Consider the following 26,678-nt stretch of genomic DNA (forward strand, 5'->3'; position numbering starts at 1 on the left):
GTTGTAAAGTAGCCAACAAAAATGTATCTTATTTGTTTATCACTCAACTTACGGTAACGCCTGGTTCACACCTGAACGTTTTGTAGCGCGTTCAACGCTCGACAAACGCTCTACAAAACACTCAAACATCTAAATCCCATTGTATTCAATGAGTCTGGTTCACACCTTGCCGTATTTCCGCCCGTCCGAACGCGATACAAAACGGCCTACGCCCAAAGAAGTACATGTACTTCTTTGGGGTGTTTTGGTCTCGTGCTTCCATTGGGATACAGCCAAGTAGTCCACGGAAACGCGCATTTGTCGTGCAGTTTTTTTACCGCGAATCACGGTAGAACCGCATATTCAATAGGTGTGAACCCAGCCTCTCTCTGAATTGGTGCAGACGCTACCCTTTTTTTCTGTAGAGTGGCTACTTTTGTTCCCCATGGTCCCTGTGTGTGTTATAAAGTAGCCACCGCTCCAAGCTCACTCCCGAGATGGACTACAATCTCACAGTGAGTTTACTCATTTGTACTGAAGTTATAGTCCATCTCGGGAGTGAGCTTGGGGCGGTGGCTACTTTATAACACACACAGGGACCATGGGGAACAAAAGTAGCCACTCTACAGAAAAAAAGAAGGAGAGTGTCTGCACCAATTCAGAGATACTGTAAGTTGAATGATACACAAATAAGATACATTTTTGTTAATAGTTAGGAGAACCATAAGGTGAGTGATTTTCACTCAACCTCATAGTTCGAGCCAACGTATGACAATGAAACTGTCACAGGTCGGCTCAATATATCGGGAAGTGAGCGAACACATACCGTCGCTCGCTCACTTCGTGATCCTGTACCTGCAGAGAACCGTGACTGTCACTCACGGCTCCCTGCAGGGATTCCCCCCTTCCCTGTCCGATCCTACAGCCCTGACTGGAGGAACGAATGGGGGAGGGGGCGGGTACAGCTGGCTCTGTCTCTAGATAGGCAGAGCCAGCTGTCACTCACGCAGCTGGGTGGATCTCGACAGTAATGTCGGGATCCATCCCGACTGCGGCAGTCTCAGTACGCCGCGAGCTGTAGCTCGCGATATACTGAGCTTTGGGTCACGGGAGGACGCTAGTTTATGTCCTCCCGTGACCCTTGGCAGAACTATGGGGGAAAACACTGACCCCATAGTTCTCCTTTAAGGTGCTTGTATGTATTTTTAAACTCCTGAGTTTAGGGTCACTTTAATAACAATGACAGTTTACCTTCAATGGTATTTGAAAGAGCTACCAAACATTTTGGAACACATGCTAAAGTTGCATCCATTACATATTTTAGAAAAAGATAAAAACAATAATGTATTAACACATACATTGGCACAATGTACAATTCTTTGCATTCTTATATACAGCATAATAAATATTTAACTACATTTTCTGCAGCTGGCAACTACTGTACCTAAGGTCCTACTGCAAATTAGGTAAAGAGTAGAGAGCTAGTCCTCCCACAACGAAAGTCTCCGACAACCTGGCAGGAAGATCTCTCACTCTTTCAGCATGCTAAATCGGCTAAGCTGGGCTTGTAGAGTTAGGAGTTGTGGCCAATTCTGCATATTCTTATAGAGAATCAAGAACAAAAGTAGAGGCACTATAGTTCATCTTCTAAAAAAAATTCCCATTGGGTTCCTGAAGACATTTAAAGCAGACCTTCAATACAAATGGAAGATTCGCTTCCCTGTCAGCCTCCCCCACCGACGTAAATTAAACTTTACTAACAAAGATTTCACAAGAAATATGAAAAAAAAAAAACAAAACAAAAAAAACTCACCTTAGACTTGGCTCCTGGGGAGGTAGAGGTGACACCATCAGCCTTCCCTGCTACCTACTGGCCACTCCAAATCCTGCGAGAATGCACTTCTGCAATGGGCTGGGAATGCATTCTCACAGGATTTGGAGTGCCCAGCTAACCTGGGAGGTAGCGTAAAGCACACTGATGCCGCCCTGCCTCCCGGAAGCAGAGACTGAGGCATTTCTATTCATTTTTTGCTACATCTTTGTTTTTAAAGCTCTTTTACTGCTAATTCTGTTTGGTCAGCAAGGGGCGGACTGGGAAGCAGACCTTCCGTTTTTCATGGAAGGCAGGCAATTAAATACACAAATAAAATGCATACATGTCAACTGTTTTGCAATTCCGTGCAGCTAATTATGTGATCCAGAAACCTCTGCTAGACTCTGCATAGCCAGGTCCTGTACCTCTACTCCAGTGGGATCACATGTTGGTCCAGAACACACCCTCAGCATGCTTATTGGACAATGAGGGAGCTGCAGAAAATCACTACAGAGCCACATATGTGCTGATCCTTGTCAGCATATGGGCTCTGCAGAAGAGCCTGTTTGGCTTATTGTGCTGCCCCTCTCTTCCTAGTCTTCGTGCTGCTGTGCAGATACAGTATTAGGACAAATATAGGTACTTACTCTAGTTTAATCCGTGAATGGATTATTTTTAAATAAACATAAGCTGCATTAACTGTTTTTATATCTGCCTGGAGTGAAGACAAAGAGGGAGGTCAATTCTAGTCTTTCATTTCCAAAAACGGATTATGTTAAAATTGCCAGCTTTGTCATATCTAAACAAATATATACATTCTGACTCCAAACTGAACCTGTAAGGAAAACGGTCAAAGACAATGTTATTGCTGAAGTATAAGCTCTTGCAATAATCTTGAAATTAATTCCTGTGGGGACCCTGGAATTCAGACCCAGGCAGTACATAAGGCCTCAACTTCTGCCCAAGTTGGCACCAAGTCAATTCGTACAGCAGAAGCTTGAATCCAGGGCATCCACAGAGTCTGAGTTAATAGTCATCTAGTATTAGTTATAGGTACTTGCAGCCTCCACATGGTGCCTGTTGTTTCATGAATTTTGCTAGCTTAGCCTGTTTTTAGGACCTAGCAGGTGTCTCAAAAGCATCTCATTGAATTTGAACACCGATGAGTATCCACATCTAAAACTGGTCATATTTTATAATCAACAAAGTCAAGTTGCTGATCTTTTTCAACCGTAGTGACGGCAAAAAACACCCAAATAAGCAGGATGGAATGAACAGAATTCTAACAGTGAGACTAAACTCATGCATTAAATCTTAATACATTCACGTACTCTAACTATTAATAAAAATGTATCTTATTTGTGTATCACTCGGCTGTAGATCCTCAAATCATCTCTGAATTCTGGCTGACACTGTCCTTCCTTTTAGACGGTGGCTAATTTTGTTCCCTATGGTCCCCAAGTGTGTTGTAAAGTAGCCACCGCTCCAAGCTCACTCCCGTGATGGACTACAATCTCACTACAAAATTAGTAAACTAAACATGAGATTGTAGTCCATCACAGGAATGAGCTTGGAGCGGTGACTACTTTACCCACACACAAGGACCAGGGGGAACATAAGAAGCCACCCTTCAGAAGGAAGGACAGTGTCAGCACCAATTCATAGAAGATTTGAGGATCTACAGGAGAGTGTTAATAGTTCAAGTACATGAATGTATTTTTAAGGTTTAACTCCTGAGTTTAGTGTCACTTTAACCAAAAGCCGTATTTACTGTTAGAATTCTGTAAGAAAACTCTAATCATTCCAGAAATGGAATGAATGAGCTGAAGAGATTTTTCCAATAAACATTAGCATGGAAATCTAGCAGTGTATGGCCAGCTAATGGCTATGTTTAGATTAGAGTTTCCCATGCCTGCGATTTTTATTTTTACAGAACAAATGCTCATCCAGAACAGTCTCTTCCAGGCACAACTACATGTGATTTCCACACTAAGAAAATACAGTGATTTAAAAGACAAGTTTTAGGCTGTATGGTTTTTAAAGACCAATTCCATCGAAAACTGACATTTCATTGTGATAAGAGGACACAATGACATCATGCTTACTGTGATAGATTCTCCACAATGTAGAGAAAATACTTGAGGAAAAGGAGACTGACAATGCAAAAATCCAGAGATGTGGAAGTGGTAAGCGGGCACATTTGTTTATGACAAAATAGACATGAATATGTGGGAAAGGCTCTCCAAGCATGACAGAAGTCATGCCCTCAATTCAGCGATTCTGGATGTTGAGAAAAATCTACTTAGGTAGGCTATGTAAGCAGGCAGCCAGCAATGGAAATCGCACATGTCATGTGAATGTCAAACACAGAGGGATGCTGGGTACTTGCACTGTGCCTGTTCAGGAATGCTAGTCCCTTGTTAAGAATGACTGTGTGTGCTTGCAAGCATCAAGGCTGTGAATATGCAGAATTCCAGTGACACAAAGTAATGCGACTGGATTCCTTCAGTGGTCCCAGACCCCATACCAATGAAGCAACCAAGACTGTCAGTAAGGAAAGTTAAGTGTTCCAAGCAGTTTACAGGGATGTCAGTCTCCAGTTTAGTTTTTAGTGCAGTTGAAGGGACTCTCACTTGCTGAAAACATGTGTCCCTACAGTGTTAGGAGTCAGGCACATTCAATGCATCTGTCATCTGGTGACAAAACCCACATTGCCTTAAAGCTGAACTCTGGGGGGAAAAAAATGTTCGAATATATTACTCAATGGCTACAGCAGATATAAATCCACTCTGTGTGACCCAAATGCCTTTGCAAACATAGTGATTACCTTGGAATAGTAGCAGTGACATCATCAATGTGCTGCACATAGCCTGTGTACAGAGCAGAAGTGTGGGAGCAACCCAAGAGCCCCCTTCCTTCAGGCTGCCTGCAGAAAACTACAGGAGGTACAGGAGGGGGCAGATACAAGACCAGTCATGGTGCAGTAGGAAAGAGAGCAGCAGTGACTGGTCTTCATTACATAAAGCTCCTACACCAAAGCCAAGTTTTATACTGCACACATCTGAAAATTATATATATATATATATATCAGTAAAGATTAACTGGTAGAGGGGGACATCCATGAAAAAGGCACTGAGGAAGGCAGCAGGCATGTGTAGTATGTGACCTAGAAACATATTCATTATAGAGCCACAACCTATGGCAAGACGTCTCTGCACTATGTAATTCAGCCAGCTTGTGCAAACTGAAATCTGTTTTAAACTCAATATCTGCACTCCACCCAACATAAGAGTTGATTAATTGATCTTCTGTATAAGGTGGATGCTTATTAGGCATTCACATTTTTGCACAATATCACTAACATGAGTCAGGGGTAGCCAAACTTCAGCCCTCCAGCTGTGGTGGAACTACAAATCCCATGAGGCATTGCAAGATTCTAACAGCCACAGACATGACTCCCGGAGTGAGATGCATCATGGGATTTGTAGTTTCCCCACAGCTGGAGGGCCGGAGAGTTTGGCTACCCCTGATCTAAGTAATCGTGACTCAACATATCTAAATCTAGAAATAAACACTCAATTTATGAGAGCTCTGAAAGTATAAAACATCAAAACAATCCAAATTTAGCAGACAATACTCTTGGGAATGATATACAGTTCTTTCACAGTGACTGTGGCCAGCAGTGCACTTAAAAGCAGTGAAAGAACATAGTCAATGCTCTATGTTACTAGAAACATCTGTGCAATGTAGCAATGTAGCTTATTTAGTGCATATCAAGACCGAAAGATTCTACACACACATCAATGGTGATGTGAAGTAAGCTATTAAAAGAATCTGTTACAAAGCTCAACCCCTGTCTAAGAAGCCTTTGATGAAAGCAACTTAAAAAGGACACTAAACTCAAAAGTTAAATTTGAAAATGCATGAATGTACCTTAACTATTAACTAAACTGTCCCTTTTTGGTGAATCACTCAGCTGTAGATCCTCCAATCATGACTGAATTGATGTTGAATAGCAGTGGCAGTGCCGCGAGGGAGCATGGAACTGGCTTCCCGATTGGCTAGGAAGCCGGCTTCACACTGCCTAGCGACACTGTGAGGCAGCCTGGCTTCCTGATCAATCAGGAAGCCGAGCGGCAGGTCATGACCCTGCCTGTGTCGCGAGGGAGCGTGAAGCCAGTGTTCTTTTGATAGAACACCAGCTTCCTGATTAGCCAGTATCCGTATTCAGTATCGTGAAGTACCAAAAAAAAAAAAATTATTGGTACTTGATGCCGAAAAATCAGTATTGGCGCATCCCTGGAGTTGACACCGTCCTTTTCTTCTGGAAGGTGACTACTTTTGTTTCTCTTTTCCCTGTGTGTGCTGTAAAGTAGCCACCACTCCAAGCTGTAGTCCCATTATGGACTACAATCTCAATACAAATTAGTAAACTAAAACAGGAGATTCTAGTCCATCATAGGAGTGATATTGGAGCAGTGGCTACTTCACACCACATACAACGACCATGAGGAACAAAAGTAGCAACCGTCTAGAAGGAAGGACAGTGTCTGCACCAATTCAGAGATGCTTTGAGGATCTACAGCCAAGTGATACACAAATAAGATACATTTTTGTTAACATTTAGGGTACTTGAATGTATTTTTAAGATTTAACTTCTGCGTTTATTGTCACTTTAATTTCATGCCACTGAAGCTGAACCTATTTACCTTCATTGCAAGTAAAGTCACCTTCGTGGAACTTGTCTACAGCTTCTAAGTCAAAAAAAGCAGCTTCTTCGAAAAGGCTTCATAGACCAGTATTGAAATCCATTTACTTATATTTAAATTCATGTGTTAGATCATTTGTTCAGGACAACAAACAGTCCAGGTAATTTACAAAGTATACTTTAAAAAAACTGTTACATTAAAGTACTTCAGGACTTTTAACGTCCAAGAAAGTTATTTTCACAACAAAAAAATAAATATTTTGACTAGTTCCTACCAAAAGAGAAGATACTTGTATCTTTAGTAGAAAAAAAAAAGTTTCATAAAAGCATATCAATTACAGAATGTGCATTCTACTTTGACAGACACAGAGGGAGATTCCCTCTAAGTGGCAGTGCCACGAGGGAGCATGGAACTGGCTTCCCGATTGGCTAGGAAGCCGGCTTCACACAAAAGAAGGATGTGTTGTAAACAGCGTATGACAACCAAAAAAGGATTTGGTCTTATTACAGGCTCTGATGGTTTCCTTCACTTTAGGTCAAGCAGTGACTTAGAGGGAAGAGATGTTCCATTAAGTCAGAAATAAGGGAGCCGCCAAATGCATGTTCCAGGGCTGTCATCTCAGTCATTGCTTTACTACTTAGTGAATTACTTATTCAACAAATATGCAGCAAATCAGAATTCCTGTATTGGATGCTTGTTCTTGGTCAGTGACTCACTAAGTAGTTAATCAAGGATGTGGGTGACAAAGCTGGAGCATGCACCTTCAAAAGCAAGTCAGAAATGGCACTTTCCAGATTTCTTTCCTAACAGGCACACTTTAAAGCAGAACTAAACCTTCCTATCCTTTACAGCTGAAAAAAGCGTCATCTTAAGGTGGCCATACACTTTACAACCATCGCAAGACCTTAGTCTTGCGATGGTTGTAAAGTAATTAAAAAAACGTACGATCTGCCCATCTTGGACAGGCAGATCGTACTTGTGATCATCTTCCGATGACCGCAATGCTGAACGGGCAGTGTGCGCGTGCGGCATTGATCTTACGATCATGGTAAAAACCAGCCGAAAATCGAAACGATTCTCGGCTGGTTTTCTAGCATGCTCCTTAGACAAAAGACGCGCGACCGTACAGTAGAAACGGTCGCACGCCTTCCATACACTTTGCGATTATCGTACGATCGCTGGATTTCCCGCGATAATCGCACAGTGTATGGGCACCTTTAGCCTCTATTTAAATCTGCAGTTGCCATAGTGCTGCTAATGTGATCAGCTAGACACTTGCCATTTGGGTTTAAAAGTTTGGTTGAGAGCTGATGCAAGTACGCTGGCCACTGTTACAGTTATCACCAAAGGCATGTCTTCAATGTAACTGTTTTGGGGAAAAAAGAAATCAGTGGATTTAGTTCTGCTTTAAGGGCTTGTTCACACCATCTCTGGATATGTTTCTGGAACTGTGGGTATGTATGTTTGTGATGCATACCAGTGTTTTGTTTTTTTTAGTCTCAGTTGGATTTCTAGTACTTATTGGTGCGTTTGCATGCATTCCAGACCCAAAAAAAATTGCACATGCAGTACTATTTTTTTTAAACGTTCTGGAACTGAATGCAATGGTGTGAACTAGCCTCACTTTTTACTATAGCAATGATTCGGCATGCATTTTTGGACCAGACAAAAAAAAAACATTCCTGTCTGCAGATGGTGTGAACAAGCCCTAGGTGCATGTACAGCCAAACTGTTGTTTTTTCTTTTTGGATAGAGTAGGCAATTGTTAAAATTCCTGTTTTTTTATTTGTTCTGTGTCCCCTTGGGGAAATTTTACTTCCGTTCCTATCCCAGATAGATACACAGGAAGAAGTAAAAGGCGATCTCTCCAAAGTGAGGGGACATTTTCTCTTAGACAGCCATCACCAGAACAGGTTTACCTATTGGTGTTGAATGTTTGAACAGGAATAGAGAAAAAATCTTCCATCACTCTCTGGTCACCAGGATCAATTGTGAAGCTGAATCAGCACAGCATAACACAGACAGCATCGAAAACCGGACAGAGGTTCCACATTCTATACAAAACTATAAAAAAATTTGACTTTGCGTTACAGACAGAGGTTAAATAGTGAAGGGAATTGTGTTGCATTGCCCAGCAATGCTCTGCAAACCAGAATGTTGTATAAAATCACTGAAGATCCCAGATTCGAAACCATTGTTTACAATTATGTGAATAAAAATTCATTTTTTCACCCATAGTTTGAGCTCATACGATTATACCTGATGACACATGAAATAAAATAAGTTTTGCTGGAGTCTAATGCATATACAATAAGAAAAAAATAGGAGAACCCTATTTTGGAATGTCTCCCCTAAAATAACGACTTGGCAAATGTGTAAACATAAACTTCAAGGGGCCTTTAGAGTCAGTACTATGAGCGGTATCCTATGCTGTTAATCACATGAGCTATTAAACCTTTTGGTACTCAATTCTGTAGTAATGCAATAATGGCACGCATTCCTAGAACTTCTTTAGTTAATATATAGTCCCCATATACCCCAGTATTGTCAGGTATTGTTATGTTATTACATATGCTAGCCATAAAAAGGCCTCTTATGCTGTAGATTGCTTAAATGTGCAACATAAAATGTCAGTTCCTGGGCACTGCATAGCCAGTAATAGAACAGTCAGATAAAGTGCTTATTTTTTGCTATCTGTGCCCACCATATTTTGATATCCAGTCTGTCCTGCCATGGACTGGCTGAAACGTAGGTGGCGGTCTAGGGGCGATCACAGGGGAGTTTTTGGATGAAGAGCTGAAGGCAGACTGTCTTTGGTACAAATCCGATTTCAGAGACTCAAAGTCTAAAAGATAAAGAAAAAAATAAATGACTTACAAAAAGGATTGTAGTACAAAACATTTGAATTTAGGTATACTAATTGTCAATTTCAATGTCCTATTTGTTGTTCCTTAAATAATAAACACTCTGTCCCTGCAGAATGTTCTCCTGAGACTTGTTTACAACTGTATAAAAACAGACTATAATACATTGCGCAGAGAAAAAAAATTATAGGCTTCCTATATGAACAACTTAGTAAGATCTTCAAAGCTGGGTGTTATGTGCGGAGGGCTGCTGCACAGTACAAAAATCTTACCTTGCAGCATGCCGAATCCTACACATAACACTGAGCTTCTGGGCACTGAGGAGAGGAGGAGATCCAACTTCAGCATTACAGTGCTTCGGTTGCATCACCTGCCCCTCCTTACTATTTTGAATTCACAAAATGTCTGTATTTTTTCTAAGAATACAAGGCATTCAGTGATTGGAGGAAGAGAGGAGGGGGCCTGGAATAGGACAATCTCTCCTCCAATCACAGAATATCTTGTATTCTTTGAAAAATGACAAGACATTTTATGATTGGAGGATAGTGAGCAGGTGATGCGACCCAAAAACTGCATTGCGGGGGCGTGGCCTGGACATGGCGCCGTGAAGACATGCTTTAGGGGAGCTCTGTGATCACTGAACTGGACATACGATCCTTCTCTCCCCTCCCCACTCTCTTCTTACCCCTTGCCCCCTCTCCCCTCTAGGCCCCCTTCATCCTAGCCAGCATGGGCACACTGCGCATCACAACGTTCAACGTCAAAGGGCTAGGCGTCCCTGAGAAAAGATCCCGGCTTCTGGTGGATTTGAAGAGAGCGGGCACTCAAGTGGCCTTCCTTCAGGAGACGCATTTTAAATCGGTCAATACTCCTAAATCCCGGTGCTGGGCGACCCAGACTTTCCTCCTGATGCTGAGAACCCTCGCCTGCGTCGCCTTCGGGAGGCCAATAAACCTGTTCCTTTAGATACTGAGCACGGCAGGCCTCTTGTTCACATGAAACCACATATGCGATACAACTGACACACACAAGAGATGGAATGCTCTAGCCTTGAGTCTTGCTATACACCATACTAAGCTCACGTTACACATGGCGCATGCTTTTAAATGTCATATAGATTGCAGTAGATACACCAGAGGTGCCTATGGTAGATATGTGTCGGACGTACTATTGGAACTGAGCAGCTCTGCTATGTGATGTCATGATAACTTCACTGTGACTGAAGTTCACCCTATACCTCTGATGTCTGCAGATAATGTTATCGCGCTCCTGGGGCTATGCCTCTATGTACCCTTGTACCCTGTTTTTCTTTATGCAATAAAGCTGATTTTTGATTTAAAAAAAAACAAAAAACTGAATTGCTCAAGCCCAATCTCTCCCTCTCCTCAGTGCCCAGAAGCTTGGCGTTATGTACAGCAGACCACTGCACATAACACAACAGCTTTGTAATGATAATTTACACAACCCAGAACTGTTGTTAGGCAATTCTTTGACATAAGAGATAACATTTTAAGTCAAGCATGGAGCTACTAATAAATTGCAGCAACAAGAACATTTTTACTGCTGTTGTTTTCTTGATATTTTGCCGTTCAGTATGTAAGAGACAAAAAAGAAACAAACAAAAAGTAGGCCAGATAAACTATTGTCAGTGTGCAAAATATCTGGCGCATAGAAACCAGCTTCTTTTGGATACAAATGGTATATAAATGGGGAAAGGAAGGTGGAGTGTAGAATATACAGAATATTGGATGAGGGTCCCCTGCTTCTTTGTAATAGTCTTTTGGATACACCAAGTAATAGTACAATTTGAAGGGTTTGAAAAGAAAGCTGCGACTAGTAACAAAAGCAAAAAAAAATCCCAAGTGCAAATTTTCACAAAAAGTCTAACAATCTGCACCAAATAATGGTTCCGCAAAGTAGTTTGTCAATATTTGGCTCAATAGAGGTATGCAGTATTGTGCAAAGAGGATGATGGTGCATGAGAAAAGATGACATGCAATGTGCCAAAATAAGAGGTCATGTGTGACAGCTCAAATTCCTCAACATTTGCTAATCTTTGCTTATCTAGTCCATTGTGTGTTTCAGCAGGACAAGCAGGTATGTTCTGAGATCACCAGATTATGAAAAAAAGAAAGTGGGGCAGGCTGATGCAGTACAAGGATGTCTAGATGAAAACCAAGTACTGAGCATATAAACTATGACCACTGTATGCATCTCCAGGTTTCATTTTCATTACTGTGTAATGTGATGTTTGGATGTAACACCACACAACCTATTCACCTAAATCTCAGTCAGTCTAATATACCAATGGTCAAGATTAAACTTACTGGGCAGTGGATCTGTAAGTGGTGGCAAACGTGCCTTTGGTCCCACTGAACTTAGTTCTTGTTTTAAGAAAGATGAACTGTAACCGCCAGCTGCTCCGTTCATTCCAGAGTGTCCTGAAAATAGTGGAAGATATAGATATACATTTTAGTCTTCATTTACTACAAAAGCACTTGCATATTCAAATAAATACACAATGTAAGAGTAACTTACAAAATAAACATCCATAGCATAAATACTACCAAGCAACGAATATTACTGGTATCTAAATGGGGTTACAAATTTCACTATAGAACCAAATAAAAAAAAATATTACCTGCAGGCACACCAAGAGGTTTCATTGGCTGTTTAATATTTGGCCACGGATTAAAGGTACTAGTTACATCTTTACTTGGATTCATTCCAGTATTCCTCTTGATTGTGATTCCTAAGGAAACAAGGACACACAAGATATAAATTTGTCATATACCGTGTTTCCCAAAAAGTAAGACCTACCCCAAAAGTAAGAACTAGCGCTATCTTCAGGGATTTCTGTAATATAAGACCTACCCCGAAAATAAGACCTAGTTCGGGGTAGGTCTTATATTACAGAAATCCCTGAAGATAGCGCTAGATCTTACTTCCGGGGTAGCTGCACATGTAATTGATTTTTACATGTTAAGAGCGGCCGCAGCTCCCTCCCTCCCCGCACGCCCACACAACACGCCCGCCCGCACACATGCCCACCCACCTGTTTGCATCGGAGCGGAGAGCTCGACAGCTGCAGCCAGGTAAGACATCCCCCAAAAATAAGACCTAGTGTCTTTTTTCATGAAAAAATAAATAAAAATAAGATATTTTCGGGGAAACACGGTATATGAAAGAAGTTGACACGCGATGTGCAAACATAAGATGTCATGTGCAACAACTCAAATTCCTCAACAGTTGCTAAATCTTTGTTTATCTAGTCCATTGTGCGTTTCAGCAGGACAAGCAGGTATGTTCTGAGATCACCAGATTATGAAAAAAAGAAAGTGGAGCAGGCTGATGCAGTACAATGATGTCTAGATGAAAACCAAGTACTGAGTCACCGCTCTCTGCACGGAGAAGACAGTGAGCTGAGTGATCAGTGGTTTGTAAATCGCTCAGCTTTCCCATCTATAGAGCTGGCATGTGACAGCTGCAGTGTACCATGCCGGCTCAAACTATTGGGAAGAATACAGTTAACTGCACCTGCAATGAATTCTGAATGATCTTAGAAGCATCTCAAACTGATCCCAAATGCAAGCTCCATTTTCCCATTGAAGCCTGTTGACACAGGCCCCGAGACTCATCTCAGCAGAATCACATTTAAAACAAGGTTTGTTCCCTTCTATAGAAAATCACACAGGCCCCCTACATATCTATTTTGAATTCTATGAATTAAAAAAAATGGGAAAAAACTTAAAATTTTTTATCAAAAACGACAGCCACAGTTTTAAATAATGCAGGTTTCAATTAAAACTAACCTGGCAAATATCTGGTGTGCTTCAAATAATGCTGTTTTGCAGACATTCTCCTGGAGGCTGTAGTGTCCTGTCTAGAGAATGAGGATTGCACAGGTCTGGGTATATCATGGTCTTCTCGCTTCAAGTCCAAAATGCGTTCAAAGCTGTTTTTGGATAAACAAAACAATTTTCAACAACTGCAAAATTCCTGCACCCCAGGTAAAAGGTTTTAAATTACACTGATTCAAAGAAAATGAAGTACATCTTATACACCCCCGCTCCAAAAATAAAATACAAATGCAGGTTTTTATTAAACACTTGCTTAAAAACAAACATGCCACGCTCTAGGTTTTAAGTTGCGTAGTAGTATAGTTAGGAAAAATGAAAGCCGATATGTGATTGGTTGCTATGGCTTATTTTAGACTTTCTGGTTATAAGAAACACTGATTATAGCCTTTTCAATTATTAAGGGTTTTCTTTTAGATGCACCGGTAAACATGATCAATTAGATGTAAATAATGTTATCGATATGTGGTAATCTTTATAGAAAAAAAGCCATGATAGCCTCTTGCTGGGCGGGAAAGGTTCATAGCAAGCCTACATTTCATTATAGGAGCATTGGGTGTTGGGAACTCTAAAGACCATGTAGTGGGTTTACTCAGCCTATCCACCAGGTAGCTGATACGGATCTTTTACTTAGAGGATTCCTTCATATAGGACAATGGAAGAATGGTCTCTGGGGCTGCTGTCTGGTACCCCAGAACTCTGGGTAGGTCTCCTAGGTCAGATTTAGTTGGAAAGCAGTTTGGTATTGCTGCGACTCCCCCACTTAGAAGAAATATGGAGTCCTTCCTATGAAGCCTCTGGGTGCCCCTTTGGCCCTGCCGAGCAGGTGCAGGTTGTTGGAGGAGGACCCAACATATCACTTGGCTGTCAGTGGGCAGAGCACTGTGGTCCCTTGTGGCAGATATCCTCAGGGTAAAACAGGAAATGTCTCTATGATTTTGGGGTACTTGTCCACTAGCGACTATGCCCTTATCCTGGGATAATTAGCAGCCTTTTGAGAAAGGTCTTTTTGGCACTTTCCTTTGTTTTTCCCTCAATCAGGTGACATTTCTTGCTGTATTACTAAGAATATCCTTGTTTCACGGATGCTGATGATTCACTAGGGACTCAGGAGTATTTCTAGAGCTATGGCTCGAGGGCAGGAATAGGATCGGTCTTCACCTGGATTCAGCTACTGGCAATAAGTGTTGAATATCACTGATTGTGGTTTATACTATCCAAACACCATCCCTGGTTATTGTAGAATATAATTATCTTATTAATGGTGAGTTTAATTGCGGCATTAGACTTTCAATCATACAGATAGGTATAAAAATTTAAACTATATTCGTTTATTTAAAACAATTCTAAAAATTCTCCACTGTATACAATAGTTCTTGTGCGTAACATGCATGATTTGAGAATGATCACACAGTGTGGACTTGTTTCTAGTTAGCTTGTAATTATTTATGAACATGGGGGCAAGCAGATTTGCTCAATCCTTATTGAAAGCTCCTTTTTCTACTTTGCAGTGCTACACCATATTTGTACATTACTGCTCTTACTCACAATATATTCTCCAAGTGGCTGATATTTTATCTATAAATTCATTAGGCAGTTAGGCAAAGTCATTGCATTAGATACATACCTTGCCTTTGGAGGCTAGTCTATGATTCTTAAAGCGAACTTGTGCCCAGACTATGCACATATATTTACATATTCTAAACAGCAGTAAAAGGAACTAAAAACAAGCCATTATTTACTTTTATAGCTACAGGCATTGTGGAGAAACTCACAACACAGGCACAGACATCAAGCCTGCTTCCCAATTACAATTCTATTGCACCAGAATCTTAACAGATTTGCCAACCCTCTAATGTAAACACACAGCTGAGGTCTCTAAACTGTTAGGAACTGACTGAAACCCGACCTTTGTTGTGGTCTGCGAGAGTTTCTTCACAGTGCAAGCAGCTAAAGAGGTCAGGGATTGTTTGTTTTAGAGTTCTTTTACTGCTGGATAACAATATAAAAATATTTAATGCCCATAGTCTGGGCACAGGAGCACTTTAAAAAAAAGGGAATATGGCAAAAACAACTTACTGAAAATCACTATAATTTCTTTTTAAAGCTGTAACCCTTAAATTTCATCTTCGTCTTTAAAATGTAGAGTGACAAGAAAACAAATGCTACACTGATTTCTCTAGAAGAAATGGCATATAACCTATTCTGTCCCACAGCACCAATTTCCAAGTAATAAGACAAATTCAGTTTACCTACAAAGAGCATCCTCACTTGGTCTGCGTTTTTCATGCTGTAATTCAGTTTTTGTGACTGAAGAATGGATATCAACATCTTCTAAGTCATCCCACTCATCAGATACCTTAAGCGTTTTCGTAATATGTCCCCATCGCCTCCTATTCTTTGTGTTGAGATCTGTATTAGCAATCTCTGTATTGGTGGTGCCTTTCTGAAAATAAAATGGCATTTTGTTTTACATTTCTAGCTACAACTCCAAAAACAATTACTAGCTTCTATTTAGATAGAAATCCATTAGATCCTTGGTTTTCAACTGGTAGGCCGTGACCTAAAAGTGGGCCGCGACCCCATGTCTTCCACTTTTCTAGGTGAGAGATTCCTCAGCCTCCCCCTATCGCAGCAACGCCAGTTCTCGCACCAAGCAGCCATTTAAATTATGCTGCCCGGCCCTGCGTGTCAGCATGAGGTGGGGTGGGCTGGAAGTATTGCCAAAAGGGAGCTCCATCCATATGTGCATTGCTTACAGCTCCCACGTGCCCTGTAGAAGTGCCTGGACTGGACTGACATCACACTCTGGCTCCTGGCACCTCTACAGGGTGTGCAAGGGGAGCTGTACAAACAATGCAAATATGGGTGGAGCTCCGTCACAGCACAGCAGCCAACACTGGACCCCAAGCTGAGGATCCACTCCAGTTGTCACAAGGTAGAGAGACTGGGTGGATCTTAAAAAAAATAAAAAAATAGTTTTTTTATTTTTTGGGAGTGTGTATGAGAATGTCTGTGGATGTGTCAAATTGTGTATGTGGTTGTTTGTGCGTGTCTATGTTTTTGAGGGTCCATTCACACTAGTACAGTGTGTTAATCGCACAGTCTCATGCAAATAATGCACTGTACCACACAATCGCACCTATTGTGCATTCCATTGCAGTGCGACTTGGGTCACGACTAAATGACCAAGGACAAATGTGGGTCCCTAAGTTACACAGGTTAAGAACCACTGCATTAGATGATTGGTTTCTATGATTTCCCTATTGGTTCAGTGATCACACCTTACAAATATCTTACAACCCTAGCACGTTCATAATATACGCTTCATCCTTGCCAGCTAGATTTGTTCAAAGTACATGCCAAGAAGCACAGACTTGTGTAAAAATGGAGGATGTAAGTGGTGATCTGCATTGGCATCATCACTGCTGTGTTAATGTTGCTGATAGACTGCATCATATATGTCATTTTTGATTTTGCCCATCCAGATCCACTTAAACCTTTAAAAATATAGATACTTTATATATTTAAGGCAATACAATCTTATGAATAACTAGATTTTAATTTCACTATTTTTGTAACTACTGCTTACGTTTTAAAAATATATATTTTTTTGTTAAATATAGACAAGTAACACTGGATTTAATAAAACTGTAAAAAAAGATTTTAAAAAGTTTGTCCCTTACAAGTGGCGGTGCTTGGTTGCTTCGTGCTGGCAGCAGTGGGTGGCTGATGGAGCCTCTTTCTTGGTACCCTTCTAAAGAATCTGTTATGGATGTGCTCACTTTGGCAGGATGTCCATTTAACTGACTTTGCTGGAGGGCCCGGGATGAGAGTCTGGCATGAAACTTTGGAGGAGGTTGAGCAGGTGGTACAGGCTTGCTATGCAAAGGAATTTGCTTCTCCTGGAATTCCTTCTGTGGTTTTGTTAACTCTTGAATTCTTTGAGGTGTTCCAAGAGCTTGACCCACTTGAAAAAATGGGTGTCTAAGAGCCTACCATTGAAAAATATAGCACAGAATTTATATACTGTAAAATACATCAAACATTTTAAAAGGTGTAGTTCACACAATCATTAATAAGTTATCATGAGATTAGCCTTAGGTATATTCTGTACAATTATATTTATGTTAAAGTGGAAGGACTTACTCAGCACAAAAATATATGCAGTCTCTGTCAACTAATCACAACTGCACTGTTCGTTTTGCTTTTATTATCTTGTATAGCTGCTAGGTGGAATGTGACATCACTCCCCCCAATAGCTGAAACTACATGTCGCCTGATACTTGGAACTTCTGTAGTTTCAGGGATGGCCATGAGCATTACAGGTGTGGGTTCTGGGTGTTATTGTGAGCAGTTTTGAGCCTTAATGTTTGCAGTTGTGGGCGGTGAAAGGGGAGTAATTGAGTTCCGTTATCAATGCCCATAGCCTATTCTTCACTGTAGGCATTTCATGGAGAGCATGGAGAGTGAAGGGCACTGGAGGGCAGGAATTAGGAGGGCTGGTTCAAGCAGGTCGGGCGACTGCAATTCATTAAACCCCATCCAGCATCAGTGTTGGGAGCATAGTGATGTCACCTCTATAGTCTAATGTGTATACATTTGGCTCCCACAGGAAACAGCTGTGGGGCGCTGGGTGTCACACAGCCAGAAATAAGTCAGTAATCCAAAGGAAGATCTGTTATATCAGAACTAAAAATATGGTGACATGAGACAACAATGCACCAAAGCAAAATGTTAGAGTTCCACATTAAACATTATTATGAATGTGTTACTGTGTTAATAACCTGTTTCTACCTTTATTTATACATAGAAGAAGTCATATTTGCATATTAGAAACAAAGGGTCTGATTTCTTCACTGAGAAGGACTTCGTTGATTCTAGAGCTGCATTTTTGAGCCACCAGGATCTGGAAATTCCCTTTAACCATATTTATATATAATATATAACCTTTGGTTAAAAAAAAAAAAACATTAACAGCTTCTAGTACTTCAATTTAGGATGACTTAAGGGTAAGGAAGAGAATTTAAAAACATAATTTTACACAAGTTAGTTTAGTGTGATTACAGTACCCACCTTGCTAGCTGTTGGCCTCTTCTTAGGATCCCACTGAAGCATATCGCGCATGATCTGGATTCCATCACTGCTTGCATTAGGAATTAATGTTTTTAGGTTGTTTGGAACACACTGAGGCCAACGAAAATGCATTGCACTGGCAAGCTGGTAGCCTTCGGGCCAGTCAGTCTGGGTAAAAGAATGAATATTCAAGTAATAGAATATTACACCAAACCTTTCAGAAGCCTAATTACAGTACAAAGTACAGCACCACAATTAAGGCACTGTAACTACACTTCAATGTCTCCTCCAACATCCCAAGTGCCCTGAATTTGAATGTACTAGAACATACAGAAATACTGTATCTACAAGTACTGACAGTATCACGAGTTCACCTCTACCCACCACATGTATGTTCCCTTAGGCCCATCAGTATGATGAGTGGTTCTTCTGCCCAAAAGGTAGGCAAGCTCTTTATACTACCAAAATGTGGTGAAATTTGCATGCTCCCATACCATGCTGGAGAGAGCATGTAAAAGTAAGTGTAAGAGCCACTAGCTCCCAGAATTGTAGTGCTGTAGCCTATTCCACATGTTTAGGGTGCTGACTATTTTACTTAAAAGGTAAAGCAGAACTATTTTAAAGTTATAAACTGCCTTGGATAAAACAGAAGGTTTTGTAATTCTTACAAAGTACATGTTTGAATGGTACATAGTTAAAATGAGTGACCTACAATAATCCATGCACCATTTCATACCTTTTTAGGTGTGCCTAGAACCTGACAAATCTTGAATATTGTATCTATTTCACTGGAGCCTGGGAAGAGAGGGCGTAGAGTATACACTTCAGCCATGATGCAGCCAACAGCCCAGATGTCAATGGGAGAGTTATAGTTTGTAGATCTAAGTAGCACTTCAGGAGCTCGGTACCTGTGAACGCAACACAACACAACAGCATTATCGGTGGGTACCTTTTATTAACACGGGGCACTACTAGCAGAGGTGCAAGATTACCGGTATTTTGCTAATCCAGGCTTACCATCTAGTTGACACATAATCGGTATAAGGGGGTCTTGATCTGGTCTCTCGTGCTAGTCCAAAATCTGCTATTTTAACAAGCTCTGGACCCATGCAAAGGAGGTTTTCCGGTTTTAGGTCTCTGTGAAAGAACCCTGTAAACAATATTGTCATTAGGGAACATGAATAGTTGACACTATTTAAAATAATACTGTAATATGTAATATTGTGCATCATATGTTTATTAGGGTTTTACTTTTTGTCCTTAATCTATAGAATATGGTGCACTGCTTCTTTTAAATACTGTAGGGGTTAGAAGCCTAACATAAAAGTTAGGTATTCATATATACTAACAATTAGGGTGCTCATATACTTGAACAATAATGACAGGATGGCGTAGCAATCAAGAAAGATTGAGGCAAACAGATTATTATTAAATATGCAAAATTAGGTCTACAGCCCGCACATGCATCTTTTTTTTTTTATAGATTTTAAATATGTGAACAAAAAAAAACAAAAAAAAAAAAGGTATCCCTGCAAGCTGTGGGAAGCAGTACTTGTAGTTTATGAAGAAACCTATTGTATATTGCAGGCAATGTTTCACAAGGGCCCTTCTGGGAAAATTAAAAAAAAAATTAAATATGGACATAGTTTTTTTAGAGTTCTTACCGTATTTGTGTATAAAAGCAAGCCCTTGAAGTATCTGAAACATGATATTTCTGATAGTGGTTTCTGGAAACAGTTTATTCCTGTGGGGAGACACAGAAAAAATAGCAATTACTGTTTAAATGGTTACATAAAGTTATTGGCATCTGCTTAAAAGTGCATAATTCACTTTTTTAAAGTCAAATAATAGAAAGGATTATATGGCCAACCACTTTGGTAAATTACTAAATAACAGAATAAAAGGGGGCAAAATACTGAGAGAGTGGACATGTGAAGACAAAGAAAACACCTGTCTGACATGTCTGCCCTAAGCCACGTTGCTAGGACCTGCTGCATACAGGCACTTCAGACGCTGACAGCAGTGTGTGAACAGCAATACAGGTTTACTTGCACTACTCTAACCTTTCCCTGCCACCAAAACATGCCCAGATCTCTGCAGCAGCACCGGCTTATTTGTTTACACTTTCACAGCCGGTTGTCATCTTTCTAGTGGAAGGAGTTGGGGTGTATTCCATATTCCAGGCTCACCAGCCCTTCCTGGATGGCCAAAGGCGTGCGTTAGCAGAGAGGGCAGGTGAAGATCAGCAAACAGATGTTCTCTAGCTAGAATGAACCCAGAAGCGATATGTTCTGAGCACTTCTGGGTTCCGTTTGGTGCTCCTTAAGCTTCAATATAGTGCAAAGGTGACCCCCTGATGTCGCCATAAACAGAACTTGTTACCACACAATGCTATCATATAAGGTGTTTGTCAGCCCCCTTGTGATAGCAAGTTAAGTGGAATAAAAAAAGTTTAAAAAAAATAAAATGATCCCACCCCCAGGAACCCAGACACGTGTAGAGTGTGCTTGCATACCAAAGTGATGAATGCGCCACGCGTTACATATTGCTGCACATGGTGGAGTGAAAGCAATCATTCTAAGGCTATCATTTACAGTTAACTCTAAAATGATGACCTACAAAGACTTTTATACCATCTCATATGAGCAATTTTGGGTACCCCACCAAGTTTTGATATGCTTGGTATACATTTACTAGACGCAACCTCGTGTTTTTACCAAACATTGGGTATTACAGCATATTGTTAGTGTGCACTAAAACTAATTTGAATGTATTTTTTACTGAAAAATTGCAACCGTTTCATTATAGAGGGTCTCAGCATTTAAAATATATATATATATATATATATACACACACACACAATTTTGGGGGGGGGGTTAACTGTGCATTTTAACATGTGTACTTCTGCCTTGCAGCACTGGACTCCCCGGTTCGTATCCCGGTCAGGTCACTATCTCCAAGGAGTTTGCATGTTCTCCCTGTGCTTGCGTGGGTTTCCTCCAGGTACTCTGGTTTCCTCCCACACTCCAAAGACAGGCTGGAAGGGCAATTGGCTCCTGTCTAAATTGGACCTGTATGTGTGTGAGATAGAGACCTTAGACTGTAAGCTACTTGAGGGTAGGGACTGATGTCAACGTGTAGTATGTATAGTGCTGTGTAAGTTGTCGGCGCTATATAAATACCCGTAATAAATAATGAAATAAAAATGTATGCAACAATCAAAATGCAAAAACGGTTTATGGCAGGGTGTGCTACAGGTCTTTTTTTAACTGCGCTAGGGAGAAACATATAAAAGGGCATGCCACATGTTAAGATAAAGATGCCTAAAACTAGCTATGAATTAAAAGCCTATAGGGTACTCCCTATTTATAACACTGTTTTAATATCAGGGGAACTGTATAACCATTACTCATTTAAACATCACAAATTATGAATGCATTCTTCTAAGACAAAACTGCTTTAACCTTTATGTTAACATTCATGCAATCTATTTCCTGCGAGAAAAAAAAAACAGACTAGACTTTCAAGTGTCTTAAGAACAGTCTGGATCAAGTTACTGAAACACATACCGGTCTTTCATTAGCTGGTAGAGATTTTCCTTCATGTATTCAAATACAAAGTACAGTTGATCATTTTCTCGAATAACTTCCTTCAGTTTAATGACATTTGGGTGATTAAGCTTCCTGAGCGACTAGAAAAGGAAAGGAAAGTCAGCATAGAAACACTTCACAGATATCACACGTTAAATACAGCGCCTATAAACAAAATCTAGAAAACTGATCAGTGAAAGGAAGGGATCAAACATTCAATCACAATATTTGCCAAAGCCTAAGCAAAGTATATTGCCAATAGTAGTTTCATTAAAGTGGTGTTCCATTTTCATATACTATAGACCTATGCATCCAAACCCCACACACTAATTCCAAAAAGGCCAACATTTAAGGTGCCCATACACTGCACGATTATCGTACGATATTCGTATGCGATCGGTTTTCGTACGATAATCGAGCAGTGTGAACGGAGACGTGCGACCGTTTCTACTGTACGGTCGCACGTCTTCTGTCGAACCAGCATGTTCGAAAACCAGCCGGGAATCGTACGATTCTCGGCTGGTTAGAACGGTGCTCGGAAGACAAATGCCGAACGGGCCGGTGTGCGCACGCGCACACTGCCCGTTCAGCATTGCGGTCATCGGAAGCCCGCCACTCAGGGGGGCGGGCTTGCGATGATCGAGAGTGCGATCTGCCTGTCCAAGATGGGCAGATCGTACGTTTTTTTAATCCCTGTACAACCATCGCAAGACTAAAGTCTTGCGATGGTTGTAGAGTGTATGGCCACCTTTAGAATGTTCATGTGGTTAAAGTAGACGTGTATTTTCCGGGCTATTTTTGGGGACTGTTTCAACAATTCAGGCCCTCTTTAAGGTTAAGTTATAAAGGAAGGCATGTAGAATGACTGTAAATTGAGGAGCTGTTACCTCTGGAGTAATCTACAAATCTCTATATGTAATAGAAAAATAAAATATAGAAAATCAAGTATGAAAAAAACAAACAAACTAACCAGGTTGTTCACAGTACAAACTAGTTGCCCTGGCAGCTGTAGAAAAACAATGATTCAAAGAAAAAAAATCAATATTTTAGAGGAAGCTAACCTTTAACTCACGAAGATTCATGCATTCTTCCCAAGAGTAAAACTTCCTTTTCATTCTGTTAAATGAAAGAATGTAATACATGTATAAGTGTACATTGCAGCTAAAGAATCATTTACACTTTCTGAAGCAAACCAAACAGTAAAACAATACATTTGGTGTTTCTACACTTCTGCCAACACTGTAGAACTGATCCATTTATAACTAGCTATTGAAGGTCCATGTGCAAACCTAGGCTGGCCATACACTGCTCTATTTTTGTCCTTCAACCTGCGAGCTGACCGAGAAAAATAGAGCAGATTTCTCCATCAACACTGCGAGTGCGTCGATCAAGGAATCCCGCTGTTTGTACTGTATTCCGACAGCTCATTGGCTGCCGGCTCTGATTGTACGAAGATTTTACAGACAGCTCCTTCGAACAGATGATTGAGGGATGCTGGCCCGAAAGGGTGCCGACAGTGGCACACACTGTGTGACTTTTGTTTGGTTCCTCAAAAACCAGACGAAAATTCGCACAGTTATAGGCACCCTAACTTTAAAAGCTAGTTATAAATTGATGAGTGTGGTTGCCATTTGCTTCACTTGTTGGATTTGATGTGGGGACACACTGGGGGCTTCAGTTGCCATTGTGATGTGCTGGGCTTCTAGTATGTCCCTATGCCTTTAAGGAGGAATAGGCTACCTCCTGGCGTACCTACACCCAATTCATCCTTTGCTATATATGTTCCAAGATAGAGGCACTCATAGATTAAACTTAGGACCACACTACAGAGAGGAGCCTTGACAAGGCAGTGTGGCTTCCACATATTTTGCAAAAGTCATGCAACTGAAACCTCTGTTCTTTACCCCTAATAGTGTAATTTGTTTATTTTTTGCAGGCTGGTTGGTAAGCGTGCTGGGAATTTTTTTTTTTCATACCTATCAAAAGGAGCAATTAAGCAAGAGTTGGAGCTGATTACAGAAGTTGAGCCATACCTCCAGCAAAGTGCCTCCCATCAAGGTTATCTGAAGTATTTTAATTGAACATTTAAATGAACTAGAACATTACTTATCAACTCTGTTGAATAGATATGTGGTAACAATTTACAGTAAGTACTTGTACTTGCCCATATGCTCCTGATGCCTATCCCAAAACCGGAACTTCCGGTATCAGGAAGCTGTGCAGCGAGACATTACACGCTGCCCAGCTTCCTGATTGGCCAGGAAGCCGGTTCCATGCTCCCTTGTCACCAGGAAGCTAGCCAATTAGGAAGCAGGGCTGCGAGTCATTACCCGCCTACCCGCTTCCCGATTGGCCAGAAAGCCGGCTCCCTGCTTCCTCGTCACCTGGGGACATGGGAGCATAGGAGACGGCTTCCCAGCTAATCAGAGAGCCAAGCGGCGAATCATTACACACCCCCTAGCTTCCGTAATGGGACTTCCGATATCAGTATTCGGTATCAGGGAGTAAAAAAAAATATCAGTACTCAATACCGAAGAACCAGTATCGGTGCATCCCTAGTTCTAACCAGTTCCTTCTCTATCAAAACCAGCGATACCCTTTTTTTAAGCAATTATTTGCTAAAGGTATGTATCGTTTAGATTTGCACTCGCATATGATCAGCAAACAAACTAAAAACTAAACTACTTGTGATATCACCTTTTAATGGCGATTGCTTTATTCTTTTAAATAAGGCCATATGTAATATCCTGCAGATTTGCACTTTTAATGAACTGCAATGCAAAGAAAGAAATTGTGATTAATAAAAAAGAAAAAGAAAAACTCACTTTTTAACAGCAACCAGCTCTCCAGACTCTGTACTTCGTGCAAGAAGAACTGAGCCATATGTGCCATCTCCAAGCTGTTTCATAGTTGTATAACGGTTCATGGTGGCAGGTGAGAGATTGCAGGAACATTGCAATAGTAAAAGCAAATCCCACTAGGAGTAAAATGAATCTTACAAGCACAGTGAAAATGGAAGTTGACTACAGGCAGTCAGATGCAGTCATATTCTGAGCAGAAAGTAAAAAATAAATTAAAAACTGTTACACAGAGCAAGATATAGAGGGTAATAACATGTTACCAAAATTCTGTCATTCAGTATGAACCAATCAGAAATACTATTTTTAATAGCTTACTGAACCTCTGCTGCTGGTTGCTGTGAATTGATGCATGGATGTGTGGTAACCGCTGCTTAGCTATAACTTCTTCCAAATGCTAGTAACTAGCATTGCCTACGTCCAGCATGTTCACCAAATCCACTGTAAAGGTGACATGTTAACACTACATGATGCTGGACATCCCTGCTGTCAGCTGTAAGATAGCCAACTGCATTCTTTACATCAGAGGGCAAGGTTGTGTTTTACCACATAGCAACTAACTGCAGGCCAGTTAGTTCCAGTCAAACCTCCTTTTTTTAAAAAATGTGTATTTTATATCTAGGGAAGCTGTGCAAAGGTCTTTTACTTACCCAATCCCTGCACCCCTGGCAGTCAGGCTCACATCCTTCCCCTCCACTCCAGTTCATGGACTGTTCCTCTGCATCCTATTGTACAATGCATGGCTATGGGCCCCACATTAGATGTGATATCAGCAGGCCGTCAACTGCCGAAGCACAAGGGGGAAGAGGCTGCCAGTGCCATCTTCGGGCCAGCGGGAGTGGGGAATGTTTTACAAAGGTCCCCTAGACAAAAATGAGCAGTTAATCCTTGCAGTTAGTTATGGTTGCTGTGAGTTATGGTTTGTTACTGTTCTTGGTTGAGGGTACTGGAATCTCAAATTATGTGTACTAAAAACTTTGGCCTGTGCTACTGAAATTTGTTCCCCCCAAAAAGTATTTATCAATTTTAAACAATTTTTCAATACAAAGAAAAACAGGGTACATGGCCCCAACATTTGCAAGATGCAGGTTGCAACAACAAAAGAACACACCCATTCATTCTCACATACACAGCCAACACACATCCATTCCCACCTTACTCCACAAAGACACAAAGCGCCGTACATAGCTCCAGAGCAGTAAACCATGTTAAATCAAATAAGAGAGACTCATCGTTCATGCATCTGGCATCAGTATCCCCAGCCAAGGACCCCATATCTTCATGAATTTCCTAGGACAGGCCCTAGCTTCATAAATTAGTATATATTTAGGAACAACCTTATACACTACTAGAGTCTAAAAAAAAACACATCTCAATGGAAGGAGGTTGGGGTTTTTTCCATTGCAACAAAATAGCCTTGATGGCGTACAAGCACAGTAATTGAAGTAGGAAACATTCCACAGAGCAGGAAACGTATGGTTCCATGATACGCAATAGCATCACCGATGGGATAACGGGGAAAGAGAAAACCCAACCTGCATTGTATTAGGTCATAGACTAAAGACAAAATATCCCGGAATACGGGAACAACTCCAAAAGATGTGAAATAGGTCAACAGGGTCAGCAAGTACAACACAAGCAGCCAGCCTTGTCATAAAGGTCCATGCATTGAAGCTTATAAGGAGTGTAATATAGACCATGATAAATAAGTTTGTCTGCAGTACTAATAACATCCCCGAGCCTCGTACTGGAAACCTCTTCCCAGCCGCCAGCCTCCAGGGTAGGTATACGAATCTTCCACTCCCTCCCCTTATGAGCTATTATAAGCCAAAAGGGATAGACGTCTTTAGTAGAGCGTAGACAGTGGTAACGGTCTTCGTCAGCGAGGAACTACGTAGAAGGGTTTCCAGAAAGGTAGACAACAAAGTAACT

At 40.9% G+C, this 26,678-nt stretch overlaps 1 protein-coding gene across 1 annotated transcript; it reads right to left on the minus strand.

The window, feature by feature from the left end:
* Nucleotides 1-9,038: 9,038 nt before the first annotated feature.
* ICK (intestinal cell kinase) lies at nt 9,039-24,879 on the minus strand. The gene is made up of 14 exons (XM_018558859.1): nt 24,714-24,879; nt 22,950-23,004; nt 21,868-21,989; nt 21,658-21,660; nt 19,963-20,042; nt 19,316-19,448; nt 19,035-19,206; nt 18,299-18,466; nt 16,909-17,217; nt 15,475-15,668; nt 13,178-13,320; nt 12,007-12,117; nt 11,693-11,806; nt 9,039-9,346 (listed from the first exon to the last, which is right to left on the minus strand). Exons 1-14 carry the CDS (start codon nt 24,812-24,814, stop codon nt 9,192-9,194), a joined length of 1,860 nt encoding a protein of 619 aa, XP_018414361.1. The 5' UTR covers nt 24,815-24,879; the 3' UTR covers nt 9,039-9,191.
* Between the last annotated feature and the right edge of the window lie 1,799 nt (nt 24,880-26,678).

Source organism: Nanorana parkeri, unplaced genomic scaffold (genome assembly GCF_000935625.1).
Source record: "Nanorana parkeri isolate BGI_ZX_2015 unplaced genomic scaffold, ASM93562v1 scaffold364, whole genome shotgun sequence".
Classification (NCBI taxonomy): domain Eukaryota; kingdom Metazoa; phylum Chordata; class Amphibia; order Anura; family Dicroglossidae; genus Nanorana; species Nanorana parkeri.